We start from the raw sequence: 20,952 nt of genomic DNA, 5'->3' as shown, positions 1-20,952 counted from the left end.
GGAAACCTGCTTTGTTCTCTGACAGTCATACAACTCCAACAATGTATCTATAAACACCTATTAACATACTAATCTATCAAATTACCTTACTAAAGAAATTTCATTGTAGCAATGAAAGTTGACAGTGAGAAAATTTACTTCACAACATTCAATATTACCTACAGCAACTTTGTTAAGTAAAGCATGTAGGAGGTTTAAGCTGCTATTTATTTTTAAAATAAAATCAAGAACCTAATCTTAGGGAAGGGCTACTCATGTAATGTAAAATCAGAAAGCACAACATACCAACTAAACTTTAAAAAAAAACCTTGTTCTAATTTTGTTTTCCCACCAATATATAATAAGATTTTTGAAAGAAAAAAAAAAATCATAATTAAGACTTCTGGCAAAAACTCTAAATTAAAGATGACCGGTTTTATAAGTAGTTTAGTATCCTATATATACATCTAGATCCAAATATACATTCCAGCAAAGACACTGCAAATGAAACTCACTCAAAAGTTAATTAAGGCTTTTATACACATGGAACTGTTCCTGAATAATTCCACATAGGCCATTCCTAATACAGAAGTGCCTCATTCCATTTTGGTTAAAACAAACTGGTTTGTTCAGAAATTAGTCACTCATAAATGCCATAAATAAGAATAATTCCTACACGGTTTTAATTACTTGTGACCAGATGGGATGAAAAAAAGCCCCAATCAGTAGGCTTTAATTCCCCAAGTTAGAGGTCTATCTGTATGGATCTCCTTTTAAGCTGAAATTAAGAATCTGATAAAAAAAATAATAATATTTGTACTTTTAAAAATAGACACATTAAAAAAAAAAAACCAAAGAAAATACATACTTGTGCAAAGACACACAAGCCTTAAATTTCTGAAGAACGGCTTTTAGGTTTCAGGCCTTGTAAATGTATCCTTCCTCTCACTTCATAAACGATTTGATCCTCCTTGAGGGTCAGAACTGATTCACAGTCCACAACAGTTGCGTGGCTAAGACTATCAGAGAAGGAGACACAGATGTTTAGCATTCGTCCTCTTTGTTTCCTTTGATTCAAACATTTTTGAATGCTTGAGGTTTTTTTGGCTGCCTTTTCAAATGACCAACCACCAAATGATACTGTAATTCTGTGGAGGATAAAAAAGGAAGGAATTGCACTTTTATTTTTATAACCCCTTACCCATTAGCTTTGTGAGAAATACCTCAGAATGATAAACTCAATGAAGTAAATTCCTTATGTATTTCTTACATTATTTAAATATATTATTTTCACCTGGCAGAGGGAAGATTGAGAAGGATTTGGAAAATTACTCTCAAATCAAGTGCCTGCATTAAGCAGGCAGTTACTTCTAGCATAGTGAGAACAAACGCTGCAACGGACAAAACGTACTCCAGAACTGCACCAGAACTGTCGGAGCACACTTGCTGCAGTGAGATGCAAATGCAGCACTTAGCATTGATGTGAGGCGCTGATGGCTGGGGAGTTTTATGGAGCAGTAGTTCTCCTCAGAGGAACAAAGATGGCAAATACCCACTGCTGGTTTTCTTTCTTCATGGTGTCAGCACATAGTATAGATCAAGCAATAAAAAATAGAGAAGAAGCCTGTGACCTTTAGCCATATATGAAAACAGCCAAAAAATGACAAGGATTAGTCCAAGGTTCAAAAAACAAGCAGACATCTGCAGACTATATGTTTTCTTTTTAGGATTTCCCAGTTTTATACAGTATTGTTAGAAGTCTGGATATAGGATTGCAGGTCACTATTTCAATCATATTAAATGCCTATGCGATTTTTTATCTGTGGTCAGGAATAATCTTAAAAAGATCAGACCATTTATAATATATACTGTAAATATAATTTTGATTTAGGATTGTTATATATAATTTTGATTTAGGATTTATCTTTAGGATAATAAAAAGTTTTTAAATACCTTTATCTCTCAGTTCTATCCTTTTCAGAGAATAATTTTTATAAAAATGGAAAATGAGAAAAAACAGATAGCTGGGGTTTATTTAATCAAATATAAAATGAAGACTGTGAAAAGTTGTTACTTTTCCAGAAGGAAACAACTGAGTGAAAGATGGGCTAAATCAGCTATAGCATATGGAAGGGTAATTGTCAAAAATAGGTTAGAAACTGCTGTAAAATAGTTGATAATTGTTAAGCATGTACTGTTAGTCTGGCTATGGTAGAAGGGGTTAAAAGGGTAGTTGTGAGAAATACGGTACTCAACGTACGAGATCACACACTAAGTGAAATGCGCCACCCCCTAGTGAAACGAGCCAGCCTGGACAGAACTGTAATGGGCAAATCAAGCGCCGTAAACCTTCATGCAAATGAAGGATCCAAAAGGAAAGCAATCCAAACGGACAAAAACCGGGATTAAAACCGGGCCAGCTTCTGACTCAGTGCCTCTCCAGCTGGAACACTGCCCACAACAGCCCAGCGCCGGCGCTGCAGCATCCTCGGCGCTCCTGCTCGGCCCGCAGGCCCCCATGCTTTAGGCCTTTTTTTTTTAAATACTAAATGCTGAAATCACTTTTAGTACCGGGAGTGTGGTCCCGTTTTTAACAGTAATGCTCTGCAAGCAAGTGACCAACATCAGTCAGTGTTTGTTCTATTTGTTCCAGCTTCTAGTCCATTCTTTAAACACAAGACACAGGTGAAACACCCTGAAGGAAGGGACATGGCTCCTGTCATTGCAAGTAATTTGAACTTGTAGCGTGGTGAGGGAAGAAAAGTTTTCAGGGTCTGTAAGTTTAGAGAAAAGGTAGAAGAACTTCTAACAAACTAACTTTAAAGCCAAGAGACATTCAAACTCCCAGTGCAGGGAAGAAACTCTTTCTAGAAACCAGAGATGTGTACAATTTGTTTTAATTCAGAGCAGTCCTGGAAGCATTGGATAGCAAGGAGCAATTGTTCATAAACATATTTTACTTTTATTCTGTCCTAGTGTTGAATGAATGACATGGCTCTAATTATAAGGAGAAAAGCTTAAGCAACCGAGTACTTTGTTTCCATACAGTACCTTTTTGCCCTGTGGCCCCCCAGTGTTAAGTGCTCTTGTGCATGGGTTAAGCCCAAGTTCAAAAAGAGACCAGAGAACTTTATAGGAAAAATCACTGAGTATCATCAAATACAGTCATGAAAGGGGCTCAGGACACGCTTTGGAGTCTGGCAAGCACAGGGAGAAGCTAAAAGTAAGAAAAATCACTTCACACCTGCCCTGTCTTCACATCCTTTCTCTAGGCACTCCTGGCTACTCTGAAGGAAGACACTGAACTGGAGGCACTTTTGATCTGAATCATGCACAGCTGTTTTTACATATTCCTGTGTACTTGTATGACTCATTCATGTAGAATGTTTGGATGAGAGTATTACATACGTGTGCAATACACTGAAATTTTTGTCATGCTAAAGTACAAACTGAAGTGTGAACCAGCTTTGCTACAGTAGTTAAAGTTATTCAGGTTAAATTTAAAGAACTTGTCCAAATTTAAATGCCTAAAAGCAAATCACAATTATTGATAGTGCTAGACATAGCCTTGACAACCTCATACAATGATTTCAACAATGTCCTGACTTAGGTTACAGATAACTCAAGTTATGTATGGTTTAGCTCTTAAGTTTTCACTTAGTTATTGACTCTATGAGTTAAATTTATTACCAGACTAATTAAAGTGTTCTAAAATATTGTAGTTTCTAGAAAAAATAAGCTCCCAAATTCCACTAGTGACATTTAAAGAAATTAATTAATGTTGAAAATAATATTCCCTAAAATTAAATTAAATAATATTAAATTTGAAGATGCAACCTCTACTATCTGTAATCAGACTGATAATTTTTCATCACATTTTTTGTAGAATTCTCACCCACTGCAACCTAGCAGATCCCAAGCCAGAGGCTCTCCCTGAATTACTCTGATTTACTAAATTAATTGATTTACCAGTGTCCTAATTAAAGACAAAAAATGAAACAAAAAAAATTGTGTATTAAAGTGGTAAGTACTACATGGTGTAGCAGAATATAAAATTTGTTTCTTCTTCTGCTACTTAGTGCATTTAACAAATAAACCTATTGAGCAATAACAATTCTAACAGCTGTATTGAAAGAAACAAGCTAAAACAATTTCCTGCTCCACTTCCTCCACTCCTTTTGAAATCTGTATATTGGCAGCAGAAAATAAATTACTTTCTCCTTTGTTTTAATCAACAAATCTTCTCCAATTTCAGAAGCTAACACCAAGTTAAGGAAAACAAGACAGAAGCCTGACCCAAACCCAGTACAAAAAGCTCAGAACAGCCTCACTTGTTGCCACTCTTAAGGTCAATTATTAATCCATTCTACTAAAGTAAATACTATGTATTATTTCCCCCTCATTGTTGGGTCCATTTTCAAAGTCGCAGCCATTTCAAATAAGATCTTATAAAGTATTGTACAGCTTTTATTTAAGTATTGGTATTGGGTATTAGCTGCATGAAAGCCCAGGCATGCACTTACCTTTAGATAATATTGCAACCCCACCAGATTTAACAAAATCTCTTCTATAGGTAACATAAACACATCTATGTGATCAGGGCTTTGTTATTGCTATTACCTAAACCAGCTCTGGGTACCATGTAAATCCAGTGCAGCAGTCTACTTTGGATTCTAACATTAACATCTGGAAAAGGTAAACACTTGGTAAATTGATTTAAATAACCTAATTATTAGAAGACATAAAATTTGATTGGAAAAACCATTTTACATGTTAAATACACTCCATCAGTTCTGTTTTCTACTTCACTTTTTCATCCTTAACAAGGATCCCTTGTATGTCTTTGCTATAAAAACAACCAAACTAACAAAACCAAAACAAATTAAAAACCACAAAACAAAAAACCCAAACAAACAAACAAACCCCAAAAAAACCCAAACTATAAATTAAACATCATATTAACCTAGCCCAGTCAGAGGTTGGGTTAATTTTGATGAGATGTCCATAGGATTCCACTCTCCCTGGAACTTTCTAAAATCATCATCTGTTCTAAACATTTGATACCAGTGGCAAACAGCTATTTAAAACTAATTTCCAAATCCCATCTTATTCCTGTAGAATCAAGAGGCCTTCCAGAGAGGCCTTGGGCCACTGGTGATCAGACAGAAAGCTGGAATTTAGAACACGTGGCTACAGGATGGAGACGGAGCTTTCGCCTCAAAGCGTGTGAAAGCCTCTTCATTAACACGCCATTCTCAACATTTGCACAAGCGAAGTACAAGCTCTCATCAAAACGGCAGGAGCTGCTGCTGCTATGACATGCATTCACCATCAACTCCCTGTGCAAAAAATGCCACAAATGGTAGTCACAACCTAATTCTCTCCCTCAAAAACAAACAAAAAAAAAAACCCAAAACAAAAAAAAAAACCAAAAAACCCAAACCAACAAACAAACAAACAAACAAACAAAAAAACCAACGAAAAAACCGGAAAAGCCATACTATTCTCGATCCTTTGTCTTCCAAAACTCATACGCCAAAGGAGTGGGAAGGCACGCTAAAGGAGTGGGAAGACACGCCAAGTGCGAAGAGAGGAGGGTGTGGCCTCTTCTGTCCCATCCCCCAGTGGGGCTATTTAAGGAGAACGGGATGCTCTTCGGTGGGCTTTTATCGACGTCGGGAATTCAGCTTCGCCGTCAAGGAAAAGCGGTCGTCTGCGCTTGGTCTTCTTAAAAAAGTTCGCACGGGTTTAGCTTGAAAATCCTTATATTTTAAGTGTGTGAGCGCAGCCTCGGCTCCAGTGAGTGATGGTGAGTGAACGCCGAAGGGGAGCCACGCTGGGGCAGTGGCGTAGGGGAGTTTGAACGCCGAGCCGCTGGGCGGGCTTCGCTTCTGCTGGCTGATGTAGTGCCTTGAGCACTGGGGACCCCTAGCAGGCAGCGGAGCGGAGAGTGGAGTAGTAAATTCTTCGGGTTGTTCTTGGGGTGGGAAACGGGAGTGCCCTCAGCTGGAGCAGTGTCCCAGTGTAGCGCGGTGACGGGGCTGAACCCCTGAGGGCTACTAGCATTTTAACTGCCTTGAGCGTTTTAGCACCTTACGAGGTGAGCGGTTAAGGTGAAGGAGGGAGTACCGCAATTGAAAGGCCGGGGGCTTGTTCAGGGGAGCCTCTGGCTCGTAGCTCTCGGCGTTACGGTGTTGGGGCAGGGGGGGCTTGGCCTCGGAACGCACTTCGCACCCTCGAGCGGCCATTTTGTGATGGTGGTAAAATAGCACCGTCCCGCACGGCTGGGCGGGCGCCCCTCCGCCTGCCTGTGGCGGTGTAGCCGCTGCGCGTAGGGTCCGGCAGAACCCTTTGTCTGGGGCTTGCGAATGGCTTTCGTTGTCCTGAGCGCCAAACCTTCCTGTCCACGCCCCGTCGGCGCTGGGCAGCCGAGGTGTGAGGTAAAATGGCGGCGGCACCACGAGCGGCGCCTCGCCTGCCCGAGGTCCTACGTCCCCCCCTGCCGGAGCAAAGGCCCGGCGTCGCCCGGAGTGCCGCGGGCTCCTCGGCTCGCACCAGCATGCTGCTTGCTGTTTGTCCTTTCTCTTTGAGAAACGTGATTTGCGGCTGTGGCGCTGACGCTTCAGACACTCTAGGAGTAAGGTGGTGGGGCTTTTTTTTAAATTTTATTTTTAAATTTTTTTTTTTTTTTTTTTTTTTTTTTTTTTTTTTTTTTTACGTATATACAGGCGAAGTTGTGCTTAGCGTGCCGTGCTGGGCTGAGGGCTCCGCTTAGCGCCCAGCGGGAGGGCTGCGGCGGCTGCCGTGTTCTTCCCTCAGGCGCCGGCGCTGTCATGGAGACTGCGCTCAGTGTCCGGGGTTTAAATGGTTCAATTAAAACAAACAAACAAAAAAAAAGGACTAATGCTTATTTTAAACAGAGAATGTGCTGAGGCCAAGGGAGAAGCCTGAGAAATCACGGGCTTGTGTGGCCAAAAAAAAAAAGTGAACGTTTTTGTCTCCTGGATAAGCATAAAACTGATATTTGTAACACAGGTCAGTGGGTAGGTAGGCATTTCCTCCACGTGGCCAAACAATCGTCCTTTTCCACCTTTTCTTTTGCCAAAACTATTAACTAGTCTCCCGACTACTGTAAGGAGGACCTTTATACCAATTTCCCCCCATCAGTTTCAACTTCATGCTTGAAGGAATAAAAGAGAGCAAACAGATTAGTTTTATATTTTGACGAGAGAAGGAAAAAAACCCTGTAAATTCTGATAAGCTGAAAAACTGAATAAACCCCAATATTCGTGACATCTGAAAATCTGGTTTCAGAGCTACTTCATGAGACAAGACAAATTAGACTTCTTTTAGAGTAATTTTAAAGGGGTGAGTCACTTCAGCTGATGCTGTAGTTCCAGTATAGACAATCCATCATAGGCAGAATTTCCCACTTCAAAACTTGAGGTGGTTTAGTCTTTGGACACTGATGCAGGAGCAGTGTGAGGTGTATGTCGAACAGTCATTTGTGTAGTGCTATGTTGGCAAAATTATTCGGGTTTAGATAAGACAGTAATTTTTTTGAATTTGCAAACAATTTCCATCATAGAACTGAGGACTTGAAAAGTGGCTTTGGCGGGAGATTTTCTTTCTTTTTGTTCCAGGAGAATTTTACCACTGTACATTTTTCATCTCCTTTTCAAGTTCTAGGAAATACGTGTATTAATAAATTTTATTTTTGATGTTGCCCAGCATGCCAGAATGCCTAAGTAGTCTGTTTATTCTTTCTTTCAGGTACATAATGTGTGAGAGTGTTAAATAAGCTAATTTTCTTTGAAAATTCTGCATCATTAGTGTGAGACACAAACACTGCACTTCCATGGTGGCCAAGGCTGCGTGTGACAGGTGTACCAGCAGCATCTGTGGTTACCAGCAGTGTCTGTGGTTACCAGTTTCCTTCAGCTGGTTCTGGCTCTTGCTGGGCACCTCTACTGAGAGCTGCTTCCTGTTTTAGGGCTGCCAGAGAACTTGCACAGCAAAGCGAGCACCACTTCTAGCTTGGTTCACTGACACATCCAGAAAGAAAGAAAGAAGTAGAAGCAACAGTTAGGTCAGCTTGAGGAGTTGCCATCTCAGATTTCAGTTCAAATGCCCTTTAGCTGGGTATGCAGCCAAACAAAAGCAGAATACCAGGTGGGTGAAAAACTGCTCATTTCATGCTAATCTTCCTGCCAGATTTTGTAGTCAGTTTAATTTGAACTGAGAAGTGTTAGAACCAATGAATGGTCCATCTGTGCTATTGAAATTCCTTGTCCACTGCTGTATCTGCAGGAAAGTGCAGGCATTCTGATATCTTAAAATGTAATCTAGTTGACTAAAATAAGTGTTTCTGTATAAATTTTTTAGGCAGCACATGTGGAGACCCAGTGTTCAAGCACTACAGAGAGCAGTGCCTATCCAGCAACAGTCAGTCAGGGCTATGTTTTACCAGAAGGAAAAATCATGCCCAACACAGTCTTTGTGGGTGGAATTGACTTAAGGGTATGTATACACTTTTTTAATTGTTTAAAATGGATATAGGGTACATCAGGGGAGAATAAGTGGAAATTTTGCTCCTGTTTTAGTGTGGGTTTTTTTACTTTGTTTGTGGTGGTGGGGTTCTTTATTTTTTTGTGTGTGCATTTGCCAGTCTAGAAGGTATTGACCTTCTAGACATGGGAGAATTCTGGAACATGTCTTCCAGAGCTAACCTTTTGTTTTTATGGTAGTGGAAAATCAGTTTTAAAAATGGTACTGTCTGCTTTAAATCACTTCTAAGCAGTTGTATGTTTTTGAAGATGTTGAAAACCTTGTTTCCTTTTAGATGAATGAAGCAGAAATTCGGAGTGTCTTTGAACAATATGGTACTGTGAAGGAGGTGAAGGTCATCACTGACAGAAGTGGTGTTTCGAAGGGGTGGGTAGAATATGAGTAGTTGTTGTAAGTTGCTGCTTATGTGACCAGCATTCTGTAATAGGTGATATGAGCAGATGCTTAGCTACACGCTTGACACACTTAAGCCTTAATACTAGCTGCAGTTTTCTGTTGTGGTGAGTTAAGGCTGTGAAACCAGTAAATCTATACTGCTCCCAACTAAATCTGTATAATCTTAAAAAGAATAGCATTAATTTTCTGATTTCAGTCTTTCTGTTCAGGAAAAAGAAGCTCACAGTCACTCTACCTTTGGAAACAAAGCCTAACTTGTGTGATGCTTCCACAGCCAATTCTTTTGTAGGACTCTTCTGCTGGCTAGAGTATTTAAAAATCTGGAGACAGTTCAGGATGATTAAGACAATTAAGATGGCTTATTCAGGGCAGTGACTGCCCTCTCCTGACACTTGTGAATAAGTTCTAGAGTAAAACAGCCCAAACTTGTTTGGGTGAAGACTTAAGTATGTGAACAAAGTTGAAACAAGGGAAATTCCCTTTGAATATATAGAGGAGCTCTGGTTTACCGTGGTGAAACCCTTAAATAAGAAGATGAAGGACCTCACCCTGTTGAGTTCTAGGGAAGCCATCCCAGTTTTGAGAAGGAGACAGTACCATCTTGAAGTTCCTCCCAGCCCAGATTTTCTTAGATTCTATGCTTAGATCCTAGAGTGTCACATCTTTTTCTTCAGTATATGTAGCAATGGAAGAGCTGGAAATAAAGTATATTTTCTCTTATCCCTTGCTAGTCTGCAAAGTGAACCCTGCTGTGCAGTTAGCTGGTGTATGTTATAAGTATTGATAATCATTTGACTTATTCCATTAATGGGACACAATTGTTACTATAATGCTCTGAAATTATCTTGATCGTGTAGGCCAGATAAATTAGGGATGCAGTGAAATAAATTGCAAAACCTCTTCAAGAATTGCTTCCCTCTCACTGGTGTTCCTATAATGCCTGCTTTCATCCAGACCTCAGTAGTAAATACAAAATTTAAAGAGAAATCAGATCTTACTTAAATTTTTAACTTTCTGAGTTGCTAATACTAATAGCAGTACTCATTTTGAGCAGTTAAAATGGAAAATTAGCCCTTATTTCTATTTCATGTTACTCTAAAATCTGGCATTTAGTTTCTTTCATCTGGTCCTGTTATAGATAATGCTAGTTAGCAGTAAATACATTTTTAGGCTGAATCTTAAATTAATGTCGTAGTTGATAATTTTGATGTGCAATATAATGTACCTGTCACGTTGTTAACTGGTCTTGTTTCAAAGAATTTGGCTAATCAAATGAAGCTGATTACTGAGTAGTCTGTTCTTCCTTTTTAGGTATGGATTTGTGTCTTTCGTGGACAATGTGGATGTTCAAAAGATAGTTGAGGTAAGTTCTTTGTCCAAATTACTCTGAGAAGTAGAGGTATGAAGGCTGGAGACAAGTTTGTGGAAGTCAAGTTACAGACCCTGTAGAGTAAGTTAGGACACAAAAAGTATAGGGCTGCCCAAAAGGTGAACTCTCTAAAATGTGTACTGGTGGTTAAAATCTTTACATTTTTGTTTAAATAAGAAGTAAAATTAGTTTTCAGCTGATTAGTTTTTAGCCTGGTGTGGCCAAACATCTCATGTCATTTTGTTTCTGATTGCTCTCCTTTATTTATGTGCTTGAAAGCCTTGAGGCGGTTGGCTGCTTGCTTTTGGTAGTGGATGACTGTCATAAAACCCTTTTGCTTATGGCAAAAGTGTAGACATTTTGTTGTTGGGATGGCTTGGTTTAATATAATTAAAGCGGGACACTCTAAAATAAGTAGTCTCTCCTTTAGATTAACCAATCCCTTTCCACCAATAAGGAGAAACAAATATGGATAGATATAAGTAAAAAAATAACAGTTTTCTAATGATGAAGAAAATAGCAACAGGCAAAAAAATAACAGTAATAGTCACTAGTTACAAAGTTGCTGAAATCTCCTGGACTCCCAGGAAACAAAGAGACACTTGAATTGGTGGGGTGACAGCTTCCCCAAGTAGTAGGCTGTGCAGCTGACCAACTGTGTAGTCCAAAGACAAAGGGGAAATGGTGACAGCCCTCACCTTCCTTAGCTCTTCATTGGTGAATGCAGCTGGCACTCTTCGGGAGCTGGTACTTGGTCAAGGGTTGGGACTCACGGAGGGATTTGCCTTCCTTGGCAGCAGATGCCAGGCAAGGCCAGGCAGCTGGGCTGGGGTGGCTCTGCCTTCACTTCTGCAGGGCTGCTCCATGGTGGCTGCAGACAGGCAGTCGTGGAATTCACCTTGAGCCAGTCCAACATGCAAGAGAAAGAGAGGGTGGAAAAAACCCAGAGCAGAGCTTCTGCATTGAGCAAAGACCATGAGGCAAGAGGCAGTGCTCTCTGCCTCGAACTTCTATAAGGCTGGGGCACTTGCCCCACTCTGTCCCATAGTTGTTTTCTGGCTCCCGGGTATTAAGAGACAGTAACAATTTTGGGCACAGATAGATGAAATATAATAACATTTTGAGTTACCTAGGGCATGGGAGTAACAGTATCATGGAAGACAGTATTAATTTTTTACTTACATCTCAGTAGTTGAAATGTGTTTCTCTAGCAGTATTTGCGTTTGGATGCACAAGTATTTGTTAAGCTTCCTAGATTGTGTTGTGGCTGCTCCTGTGTGTAGTGTGTCTAGTGCTGGACAAACACCAGTGCACCCACTAGAACAATTTACTCATTTTCTGCTGCAAGATAAGGAGGAAAGCAAAGCAGGCTCAAAATTTTAAAGGGTATAAAGAAAACTATTAACAGGACTAAAAGAAAAATAATAAGAAATCAAAATAAATTTTCAGAACACTTTTCCTACCAAAAAGTCTTCTTTCTGTTCCTACTGACAACGTAAAGAGACAAATTTGATATTTTCAGTCAGTTTACCACTTTTAAAATCTAATCTTCAGTTCATTTAGGGCGAGGAGCCTCTCTTGCCATGGAATGGGGACCGGGCCTGTGGATGGTCGTGTGATCTCCACTCTGGCTGCGTGGCTGCTTTCGGCCCCTGCCGCATTAATTCCAGCTGCAGGGCTGCCTCTCTTCTTAGCCGGGTGATTTTTCTGCCGTGCCGGCGGCTCACAGCCAGAGCAGGGCCAGACTGTGGTTGGAACTCTGCGGCTGCAGCATCTCTGCCAGCCTGGCTGTGTGGTGGAGCGGGGCCTGGCCCAGCCAGCGTTCAAAGGCCGCAAGAAAGTTTTTCCTGGGCTTTGTTCATTTTTAAATGTAGTTTCACAGAGGTGTGTTCAGCTTTTTTTAATTGGTTTGACAGGGTGTCAGTATTGAAAACTAGCCAGCTGATTGGTTTTATCAGGTCTAAAGAAAGCTGCCAAGATCTTTACAGGGAATCACTTAGGTAACTGGTGGATTTTTTCCTTAACTAAAAACCAAACTGTGTTAAACCACGACACTGCCACCATATAGTTTTCCTCCAGCAAACACAGGACGTGAAGGGGTAGAACTGTTGCAGACCGTCTGATCTTGGGAGTTTCAGATCAGAGAAATTTTAAATCTCAGCGCTTATAATCAGATCAGGTACTTTGTTCTGATAGGCTTGGCCACTGACAAAGCTTTTTATTTTCCCTCTTTCTCCCCAGCCTGAATACAGTAACTGTGAAAATAACATGTATTGAAATACTTGCCTCTTTGAAGTCTTTACCTCAGAAAACTCCTGTGTCTCTGGAGGATGAACAGTCTCTCATTTGCTTCTGAATCTCTTAGATAGGGGAAGTAGATCAGAAAGACAAATAGATGTGCCAGGCACAAATGCAGTGTTCTGTGATGTGCAGGTGTGTTTACTGGCCATCCAGTTCTGTAAGTGGGAAGAGAACATGTTTGAATAAAGTGGAGAGTAATGAAACTCCAGCAGGAGAGCCTTGATTCTCACCAGAAGACTTTAAAAGCTTGCTGTTACTTCATGTTGTATGATAAAAAATACAGTGGCTGCTGTACTGAGCAACAGACTTCATCTGAGAATACCTTTTTACTATGTATTACATTTATTCTGCATCAGTGTGGAATGCTTGCTTTCAGGTAACAATTTCTGTGGAGCGCTCTTGAGTAGCATTGACATTTGAGCCACTGTTTTTCTGTGTGAGCTTCTTCAAAACTGGAGCCTGCAGTGTTCCTCTATTAATACAGTACTTACTGATCTGAGTTTGTATACTAGAGGTCTTGGAAAACCCAGAGGCATATTGTGAATTTTCTTTTCAGTGCACATTTCAGGTCTGCAGGCAGTACAAATATAACCTGCCATCTCAGGAAGAAGCAAGTTCAGATAGAACCTGTTGGCTTTTGGAGGGGATTGAAGAAAGGAAGAAATGAACTAACATGGATGTTGTAGAGCTCAAATTTTAGGTTACTGTGCTAAATCACTTCAGGCCTTATCTGCACTGAGTGGTCACAGTGTTTTCTGTAAATTTACATGATAAACTAAAATTGCTCTTGGTGCCTGTGTTCATTTGCCTGTTCAGCAAGGCCTTGTAGCCTCATTCAGCCTGACGGTGTTTTTCTTCTGCTTTAGGTCTTTGACTGCACTCTGGTCCAGCATGAATCTGTTGGCAGTTCAGAATGGAAAGTTGTCTTTCATTTAGAGGGGAGGTCTGTCTCCTAGGGCTTCTCATTGTTGAGGTGGAAAAGTTAGTTGCATAGTTTTGGGTGCAAGAGGATTCCAGAATTAATTAAAAAATGCCCAGAATCAACCGGGACACTTTGCCATGAATCAAAAAAGTCCACCTGTCAAACTAGTCAGGTTATTGCACCTTTTTTCACCCCCATATATCTGTTGAATCATCTTTTCATACTGATAGAAATTAGAATGAGCAAGATGTTTTAAATCATTATATTTATTCTTATTTTACAGGCAACAACACAACTGCTGTTGCCTGTTCAAAGCACTTCCTTTAGCAGAAATGGGAGAAAGCTGAAAAACCACATTTTCTCCTGAAGCAGGCACTTCTGTAGAGTTGCATGTGATAGAGAATCTAGACAGATTGTCTGCATCCAATACTGACTTTAATGCTTGGTACTAAAATTGTGCTAATGGGGCTAAACCAAAAACCTTTCACTAGAAACCTAAGACTGTGGTTGCTTGCCAATATTGCTCTCACTGAGACAGGAATGGTTGAGACCTGTGTGTGTAAAGCGGCAGGGCTGGCTGTCACTGATACATAGTTGCAAATTCAAGTAGGGCATGTTACTATTAGGGCAAGTGATACATGATTTTGGAGAGCTGGCGAGTAGGCAGCTGACCTGAGGGCACTGCAGGACATCTGAGGTAAAAGGCATATGGTGTTGAGAGAGGAGACTGGAGGCTGTTGAGCCCTTGTGAGAGTTATGTACTGTGGTGTAGAAGCAGAGTCCAGTCTCTTTAAAATCCTGCAAACCTCTCCCCTTGCTGATTCCCAGCTTACAGAGAATAATTTGTCTTTCAGTCACAAATCAACTTCCATGGTAAAAAGCTGAAACTGGGGCCAGCAATCAGAAAACAACAAAACTCGAGTAAGTATATCTAAGTAAATTTGTTTATATTGCAGGTACTATAACAGGTTTTTTCCTTAATTATACATCATTAGCCTTGAAAATACTTTTTATCTGATGCAGTATGTATATTTCAGTTAAACCTGGGTTCTGACTTCTGTGACCTCACTTCTATGATGTTTTAATAAGAGTGAGGTTGGTATCACAGTACAATATAATTAATATTGAATTAAATTTGAGACTTAAAACCCTTAAGGTTTTTCCAGCTTGAATTCAGATTCCTAATGAAATACATGTAATGTCTTAATACTATTTATCTCTTTCAAAAGAAGATTCCTGCGTGCATCCCAGGCAAATAGTTCTTGGTCCTCCTCCAACACAGTTCCAGAGTGTATGGGGTAATCAGAATATGGAGACATATGTGCAGCCTCCACCTGTCATGAACCCAGTAACACCATATGTTCAGGTAAGACTGCTCCTGACACTGGTTTTGAATCATAATGAAATATTTTTTGAAGGTGCAAGCATGTACAAATTTTGGAGTATGTATTGAGAGTCCAGTCTGATTTTACCTGCCTATTTTCGTATTGCCTTCCCCAGTAAGAAGCAGCCAACTTCAAACCACTTCAAAGGAATGCCAGCAACCTTGAAAAACTGTTTCAGTGCTGTTAACTCATTTTAAAACGAGAGGGAGATACCCTTTAAGAATGAGAGCTGTTGAAAGTGGAGGGAAGATTGAGTTATTACTGGCTGTCACAGATGCAGTTCACAAATGAAATGTATCTAGATATTTAATGTGTTGCTGTCCTGCTTCAGGATAAACTACGAAATTTAAAATGTATTTTTGTAAACTAAGACTGGGATCAGAAGTTATCTCAGGTACCTTTCTCTTCTTCTGGCCAAACATATCCTTGGTTTTCAACTGCTGTTGTGTTATAAGAGCACTGTGTTCCAGCATCTGCTGTTAACAGCTGTGCCCAGCACAGTATTGCCTGCAGGACATCACTGTACTGGTACTTCAGATGAGCATTCCTTCTGAGGTGTGAGTACAGTGCTTCTGGCCTGGATATGAGTCCTGAACCAGATCAGGCTCTTACTGCATTAGCCTGTATGATGGGGCAGAACTGACTTAGTCTGATGCTGTTTTGTGTGTCTTAAGCAAAGAGGAAGAACAAACTTGCAGAAATACTTTCTTGCAAGGCAGAGAGCTTGATAATAGTATTCTTGCTGATTCTCTTTAGTTTATTAATTTAAGAGCATTAATTCTCTTAAAGGCTGGAATGTGCCTTTAACTGTTCCCTGAAGAATCCGAGAAGATTCCATGTTAACAGTGTCAGAATACTTTCAGGAAAGAAATACTGGAAATTGTCTTAATTTCAGTACTTGGCTTCCTTTGCCTTCTAGAAACTGATCCTTCAGATTGTACTCCATTATTTCATAGTAGTCAGTCTGCTTCAGATCTACTTCTCAGAGTTTATGGCATGACTTGCACTTCTGAAATTACTTGAAGGATCAGTTACAAGGAGAGATGGGATTTTTAGATCTATAAGACTTGGAATCTGACTTTATAGATGTTATTAGTGCCTGAAGTGCTGAAGCAAGCCCTGTGGGAAATCTAAGAGTTGCTTTTAAATAGTGAGTCTAGTCTGCACAGCAATTGAAATAACAGTGTAGCTTCTAAAAATGTGCTCCTGGCTAATACCTGTACAAATATCATACTTGTATCTTGCTTCAAACTTGTGGTTTTTTTTTTTAAAAAAAGCTTTCTTTGCAGCCCTATCCATACAGTTCCTCACCAGCTGTAGTGCTAAAGCAGCAAGTTCCCATAGGATATCAACCGGCTTACAACTATCAGGTATGTAAAGTTTTAGTAGAAGGAGAAAGGCTGTTGGATACCTGACTGAGCTGGAATGAAGTGTTAACTGGAGTCTAATCTCTGTGCTTCTTATTCTTTGAAATGGTTTCCTTCAGTTCTTCAAAGCTACCAAAGCAAAAATAAAATAGTGATGAAAACCATTGAACAACTTAGCCTATTATTTTCTTTTTATAATTTCATTATTTTTTTTTTTTAAATATACTGTGATAAAACAACTTTGAAATCAGAAAAAAGTATGTGAATTAGTAGTACTTGTGGGAGGGAGCTTTGCATTTGTACATGCTGTAGTGTGGGATGTTAGGTACTTGGATTCAGAATCTTACCAGATTCTGTTTGATGTATATAAGGGCTCTTGCACTATAAAATGTTAGAGAACGTGCTTAGCTGATAGTGGGTGGCTAAGTCCTGTTACTGATGCTAAGCTAGGAATAACTGGAAGCAGCTAGAGGCTTGAGATCTGTTTTCAATGTAGGTATTTGGTTTCCCTTATTCTCCTAATATTTAGAAATATTTTCTAATTTTCTTTAACTTGGAGTCAGAAGGTGATAGTTGAATAAAATAAGGTATCTTGCTGCATGTAAGAGTATGTATTAACTAAATTGTTTTGTGAAAAATCCAAACATGAAATGCTATAAGCAGTGGCTCCTACAGAGCAGTTACTTGTCTGTGTGGAAATGAATGAATAAAAGATGGTTCTTGTCCAATTTTTGTTTAAGACTCAACCACAGTGGCTTGCTGGGGAGCCAAGAAATTATGTAATACCTCAAACTCCGGTAAGTCTACAAAGTTAGACTTCTGAAACTGTCTTCTTAATTAGCACATTGTTTTTACAGCTTGATACTTTTAAAAGTCTTTTTGTTGTTTGGATCTGTGTAATCTGGTCTACAAAAATGTGTAATTGCTGATAAGATTGTATGTAATTGTTCAGAATTTCTACTGATGTAGTGCTTTTTTTGAGTTACCTGGTGGAACAGATTTGCCTGTTTTGGCACTAGAGCTATGTGTTCTAGTCACAGAACTCTGGAATTCTAAATAAAATGGAGTTGGTTTTTCAGGAGAAATTGAAGGAAAGATAAGTTGACCTGATGCACATTTTTTTAAGCTTAAAAAGTCTCCATGTTCTTCGCAAATACTGATGAATTTTTTGGCCCCTTCCAATAGGTTTTAGAAGTTTTTCCAGGCTGCTACAAACTGTAGATGGTGCTGCTGGCCTCTGAAAAAATTCCTTGCTTTCTGTGACTTAACGCGAGTAGTGCCTCTGAGAAAGGGGAAGAAATACTCTGTTTGTTTACAATGTCAGAATTTAAACTTGCCTTCTGGGTGTCTTTGTATATTTAGGTATATTTATTGACTACAGTTTTGATTAAGTGTTTAAAAGCTGTAATAAATAATTTTCTCTTGAATGGTGTTCTTCTCCTGGAAGCTGTCACAAATAATTGAAATATTGATTACACTATTGGCTTGAAATAGTTTTTTAATAACATCCATAAATGTGATACAGCCATAATGTATCACTTTACAATTCAATGGTAGCAGGCCAAAATTTTTTTGAAGTAGGTGTGCATGGGGTTTAATTGTTAAATGTTACAGGCTTGACTGTAGGAGCAGACAACTGTTCTAGAACTATCTCAGTTATGCTACTTTAAGTATCATTCTTAACTGTCTTAGTAAAATGGGTAGTGACACAGTGTTTTCCTTACTCATGAAACTTAGCAAAACTGTGAAGGTAAAGTTGGCACAGTTTACGGATAGATGAGGATCAGTGGCACCATAACTGTGCATGTTTTTCCAGTGTTACTGAAACATTGTAATACTTAAAAACTATAGGTGTATCCTTCAGTGAACTATCATGGCTCTGAGGATCCAGTATTTATACAGATGGAATGTGCTGTTCCAGAGCTCATGCAGTTGCCTAGTAGCCCACAAAAGGTAAGTGCTTTCTCAAAACTTTACTATTCATTATCATAAATAACATTCACAGAAATTTGCACATGAGGGTTATGTGGCTTTGTCAAGGGCCTTGGACAGATATCCTACAAATCAGGGTTATAGTTGCTGTGTTCAGCCCATTGTTAAGTCCCATGTATCTGTACAGCTTCAGAAGTCTCACATTTCCTTGAAACTGTTAGTGCTTGTTTGCAGTGCTGAGGGCTGGGAAAAAAAGTCTGTGTTCTACCTGATTAAGTCTACTGACAAGACTTTGCCTAATCTGTGGAAATTCCAGGGAAAATTGCAGGTACTAAAAAAGGTTCGATAGCACTGCCTGCTGTCTTAGGTAAATTTATTTTAAGCTTCAAATATCTGAGTTGGTAACTTTCTCCCTTTCTCACTGTTTTGTGGAAGGTAGCCCTAATTTAGTGAACAGTTGGCTCTGAATTCAGTTTTCTAAAGGAGAAATTTCATTTCTCTGCTGCCAGCCTCATCCACAAGAGAACTGACATGTGACTGATTAGAATTGTTATGATGTAACACTGAAGGGAGATGATGAGTTAGTAATTTTAAAAGATTTGGGGGGGTGGACAAAAAAATTACAAGTATCTCACAAGGCAGTTGAGGAATCCTGATTTCCAAGTAAACCCTGTGACACACTGGCATTGCTAGCTAGTAATGCTCCAACTAAGAAAAATGTTACACCAAAATACATCAATAACTGTATTTCAGAAGTTCGTGGAGAGGGGCATGCAAACAGTACTATCCTGTCTGTCTAGTCCTGAAAACCAGCTGACAAATGAGTTTGTATCACAAGACAGCAGTGTAAAGGTATGTAGTGAAAGTAAAATTATATCCCTGAAACATAGCTGACTGTCAGTGTGTTTACCTACAGGGTTCCATAAAATGAACCAATTAATATCTGTGAATGCCACTTGAATTTTTTCTTCCTTGTACATGCTCTGAGATGTTTAGCTCTCAGTTGTTGCTTAATGATGGAAAGAAGTGATGAAATTGGATTCAGTGGGTTTAATCAGGACAGCATAAAAATTGCTGAACAGTCAACTAATGAACAAATAGAGCATAAGTCTGGCTAGTCATTTCTCAGTGACATGGCTGAAAACAGTGGATTGCTCCCTAGTTTGGACGGAGGATGTTGAATTTAAACCTTGATAGTCTGTACAATGAAATAGCTACTGTGGATGGTGGCTAGTTATGCTTTATCTCTGCTTTAACGAATAAATTGTAGTCCAGGTTGGTAGCTGGTTGTAATTTTTTTGCTGTATGTGTTCCATCTTTGTAGATTTGCAATCTCTGATTACATTCCAAGTCGTGTAATTTCAGGTAATTAATTTCTAAGACTCTGCTTCCTTTTTCTAAAACAACACATGTGAACTAGACAGGTGTACTCTGAAATGGGAATGTAGAATCTGTGTTTCCTCAGTTTTGGAGAGGGGTGAATAGAGTACAGGGTGTCTGGAGATAGCTTTCATGAAACTTTGGTTTCTTTATTCTGATTGAGTTTTTTTTTCTTGTCCTCTCTTCTGTCCCATCCCAGGAGGGTAAGACATACCACTTCAGAAAAGGAAAGACAGTCCACAAAGCTATTTGATCAACAAAGACTTCAGAGTATCTAAATTAATGAACTAAATGGTACTACAGTTCAATTTAGCAATACAGAATGTAACAAAGTTACATTCTCAAAGTTACTTCGAGTTATGTTTGTGCTCATGTTCTACCTGTTCTGATACTGTTGTTGCTTGAGTATTTTGAAGTTCAAAGTTGTAAGAGTTGATAAACTTCAGTGTTACTGTTTGTGTGTTTCCCCTGATAGCTGACTGGAATGTTAGAGAGTTTATATGTTTCCTTTATGTGGATTTTTCTCTGAGCTTTAAGGTACAGTTTGCATATTACACAGTTTGCATATTGTTTTCTGTTAACACACGGTTTTTTGTTAACTACCATTTGACTCGCATTGACCAGTTAACTCCTGCAGTTCAAAAATGGAAGTAGTTATTTGCCCAAGAGAATGTGTTTTAAGACTGAGCTTTTAAATCAGTGCAAAAGAAGATGAGCAGTTGTAACTGAACTGAACCCCTGTAAGTCCTGCTCGCCTTTAGATAACATAATCAATGTGATTATGTTCATTGATGACAGTCTATGTACCTGCAGTCTTGAGCATCACTATTATTTTTGGGTAAGTAATGAAGAGAATCCTAAAATTCCTGTATGTAACTTAAAATGGAAGAATGTTATCTGTATTGGATACTCAGTCAGCCAATACAAGGTTTTTTACTTGAAAAATCTTAGCAATACCTGTATTTTAAACTTCTGAGAAAATACTGCACTTATATAAACCTTTGTTATGTGATGCAAACTGTTAATCAAAGAATGTGTATGACTGTTTTAATAATCATGTAGATTTTAGATGTGTATTGTGAAACAGTGAAATAAATTTTTACTTTGCATTGGTTTCCTAAATTTCTGGTGTGACAAATCTAAATAACAGCTTGTTAAAGCTGTTAAAAACTTACTACTCTATGTGAAATTTCCAGTTGCTATAAATCTCTAGAAATAAACCTTCATTTTGTGTAGATGCTGAAGCTTCAAAAGAATAGAATTGAGAAAAGAGAACAGTCTCTTTGTGTCAGGTCCTAGCTTGCTTTTTTCCTCCTACTCAAACACCTCAGTCTCTCCAGACAATAAAAGAAA

The 20,952-nt window shown here is 39.1% G+C and overlaps 1 protein-coding gene and 1 long non-coding RNA gene across 10 annotated transcripts in view; one reads left to right on the top strand and one right to left on the bottom strand.

Annotated features, from left to right (window-relative positions):
- Positions 1–5,383, bottom strand: part of LOC135296976 (uncharacterized) — a 63,715-nt gene extending 58,332 nt beyond the window's left edge. For 2 of the 3 annotated variants that reach the window (XR_010358977.1, XR_010358975.1), the window contains exons 1-2: positions 4,600–5,383; positions 848–1,610 (exon numbers count right to left, since the gene is read on the bottom strand). This is a non-coding gene — a long non-coding RNA (uncharacterized LOC135296976). The remainder of the gene's footprint in view (positions 1–847; positions 1,611–4,599) is intronic. The other variant, XR_010358976.1, reaches the window with a different exon arrangement.
- A 247-nt stretch (positions 5,384–5,630) lies between these two features.
- DAZL (deleted in azoospermia like) lies at positions 5,631–20,708 on the top strand. 7 transcript variants are annotated; one of them, XM_064414036.1, is made up of 13 exons: positions 5,633–5,788; positions 7,973–8,151; positions 8,365–8,499; positions 8,822–8,913; positions 10,255–10,306; positions 14,390–14,456; positions 14,765–14,901; positions 16,210–16,290; positions 17,028–17,084; positions 18,139–18,240; positions 18,976–19,071; positions 19,544–19,584; positions 19,799–20,708. In XM_064414036.1, the coding sequence occupies exons 2-12, from the start codon at positions 8,107–8,109 to the stop codon at positions 19,556–19,558; spliced, it is 879 nt and encodes a 292-aa protein (XP_064270106.1). In that variant the 5' UTR covers positions 5,633–5,788; positions 7,973–8,106; the 3' UTR covers positions 19,559–19,584; positions 19,799–20,708. The 7 variants fall into 7 exon arrangements, with proteins under 7 accessions (XP_064270096.1, XP_064270106.1, XP_064270077.1 ...); XM_064414017.1 differs by having other exon boundaries at positions 5,634–5,788; positions 18,973–19,071; XM_064414007.1 differs by lacking the exon at positions 19,544–19,584 and having other exon boundaries at positions 14,768–14,901; positions 18,973–19,071.
- The last annotated feature ends 244 nt before the right edge of the window (positions 20,709–20,952 follow it).

The sequence above is a fragment of the Passer domesticus genome, chromosome 1 (assembly GCF_036417665.1).
Source record: "Passer domesticus isolate bPasDom1 chromosome 1, bPasDom1.hap1, whole genome shotgun sequence".
Classification (NCBI taxonomy): Eukaryota; Metazoa; Chordata; class Aves; order Passeriformes; family Passeridae; genus Passer; species Passer domesticus.
This window is presented reverse-complemented; position numbering and strand designations above follow the sequence as displayed.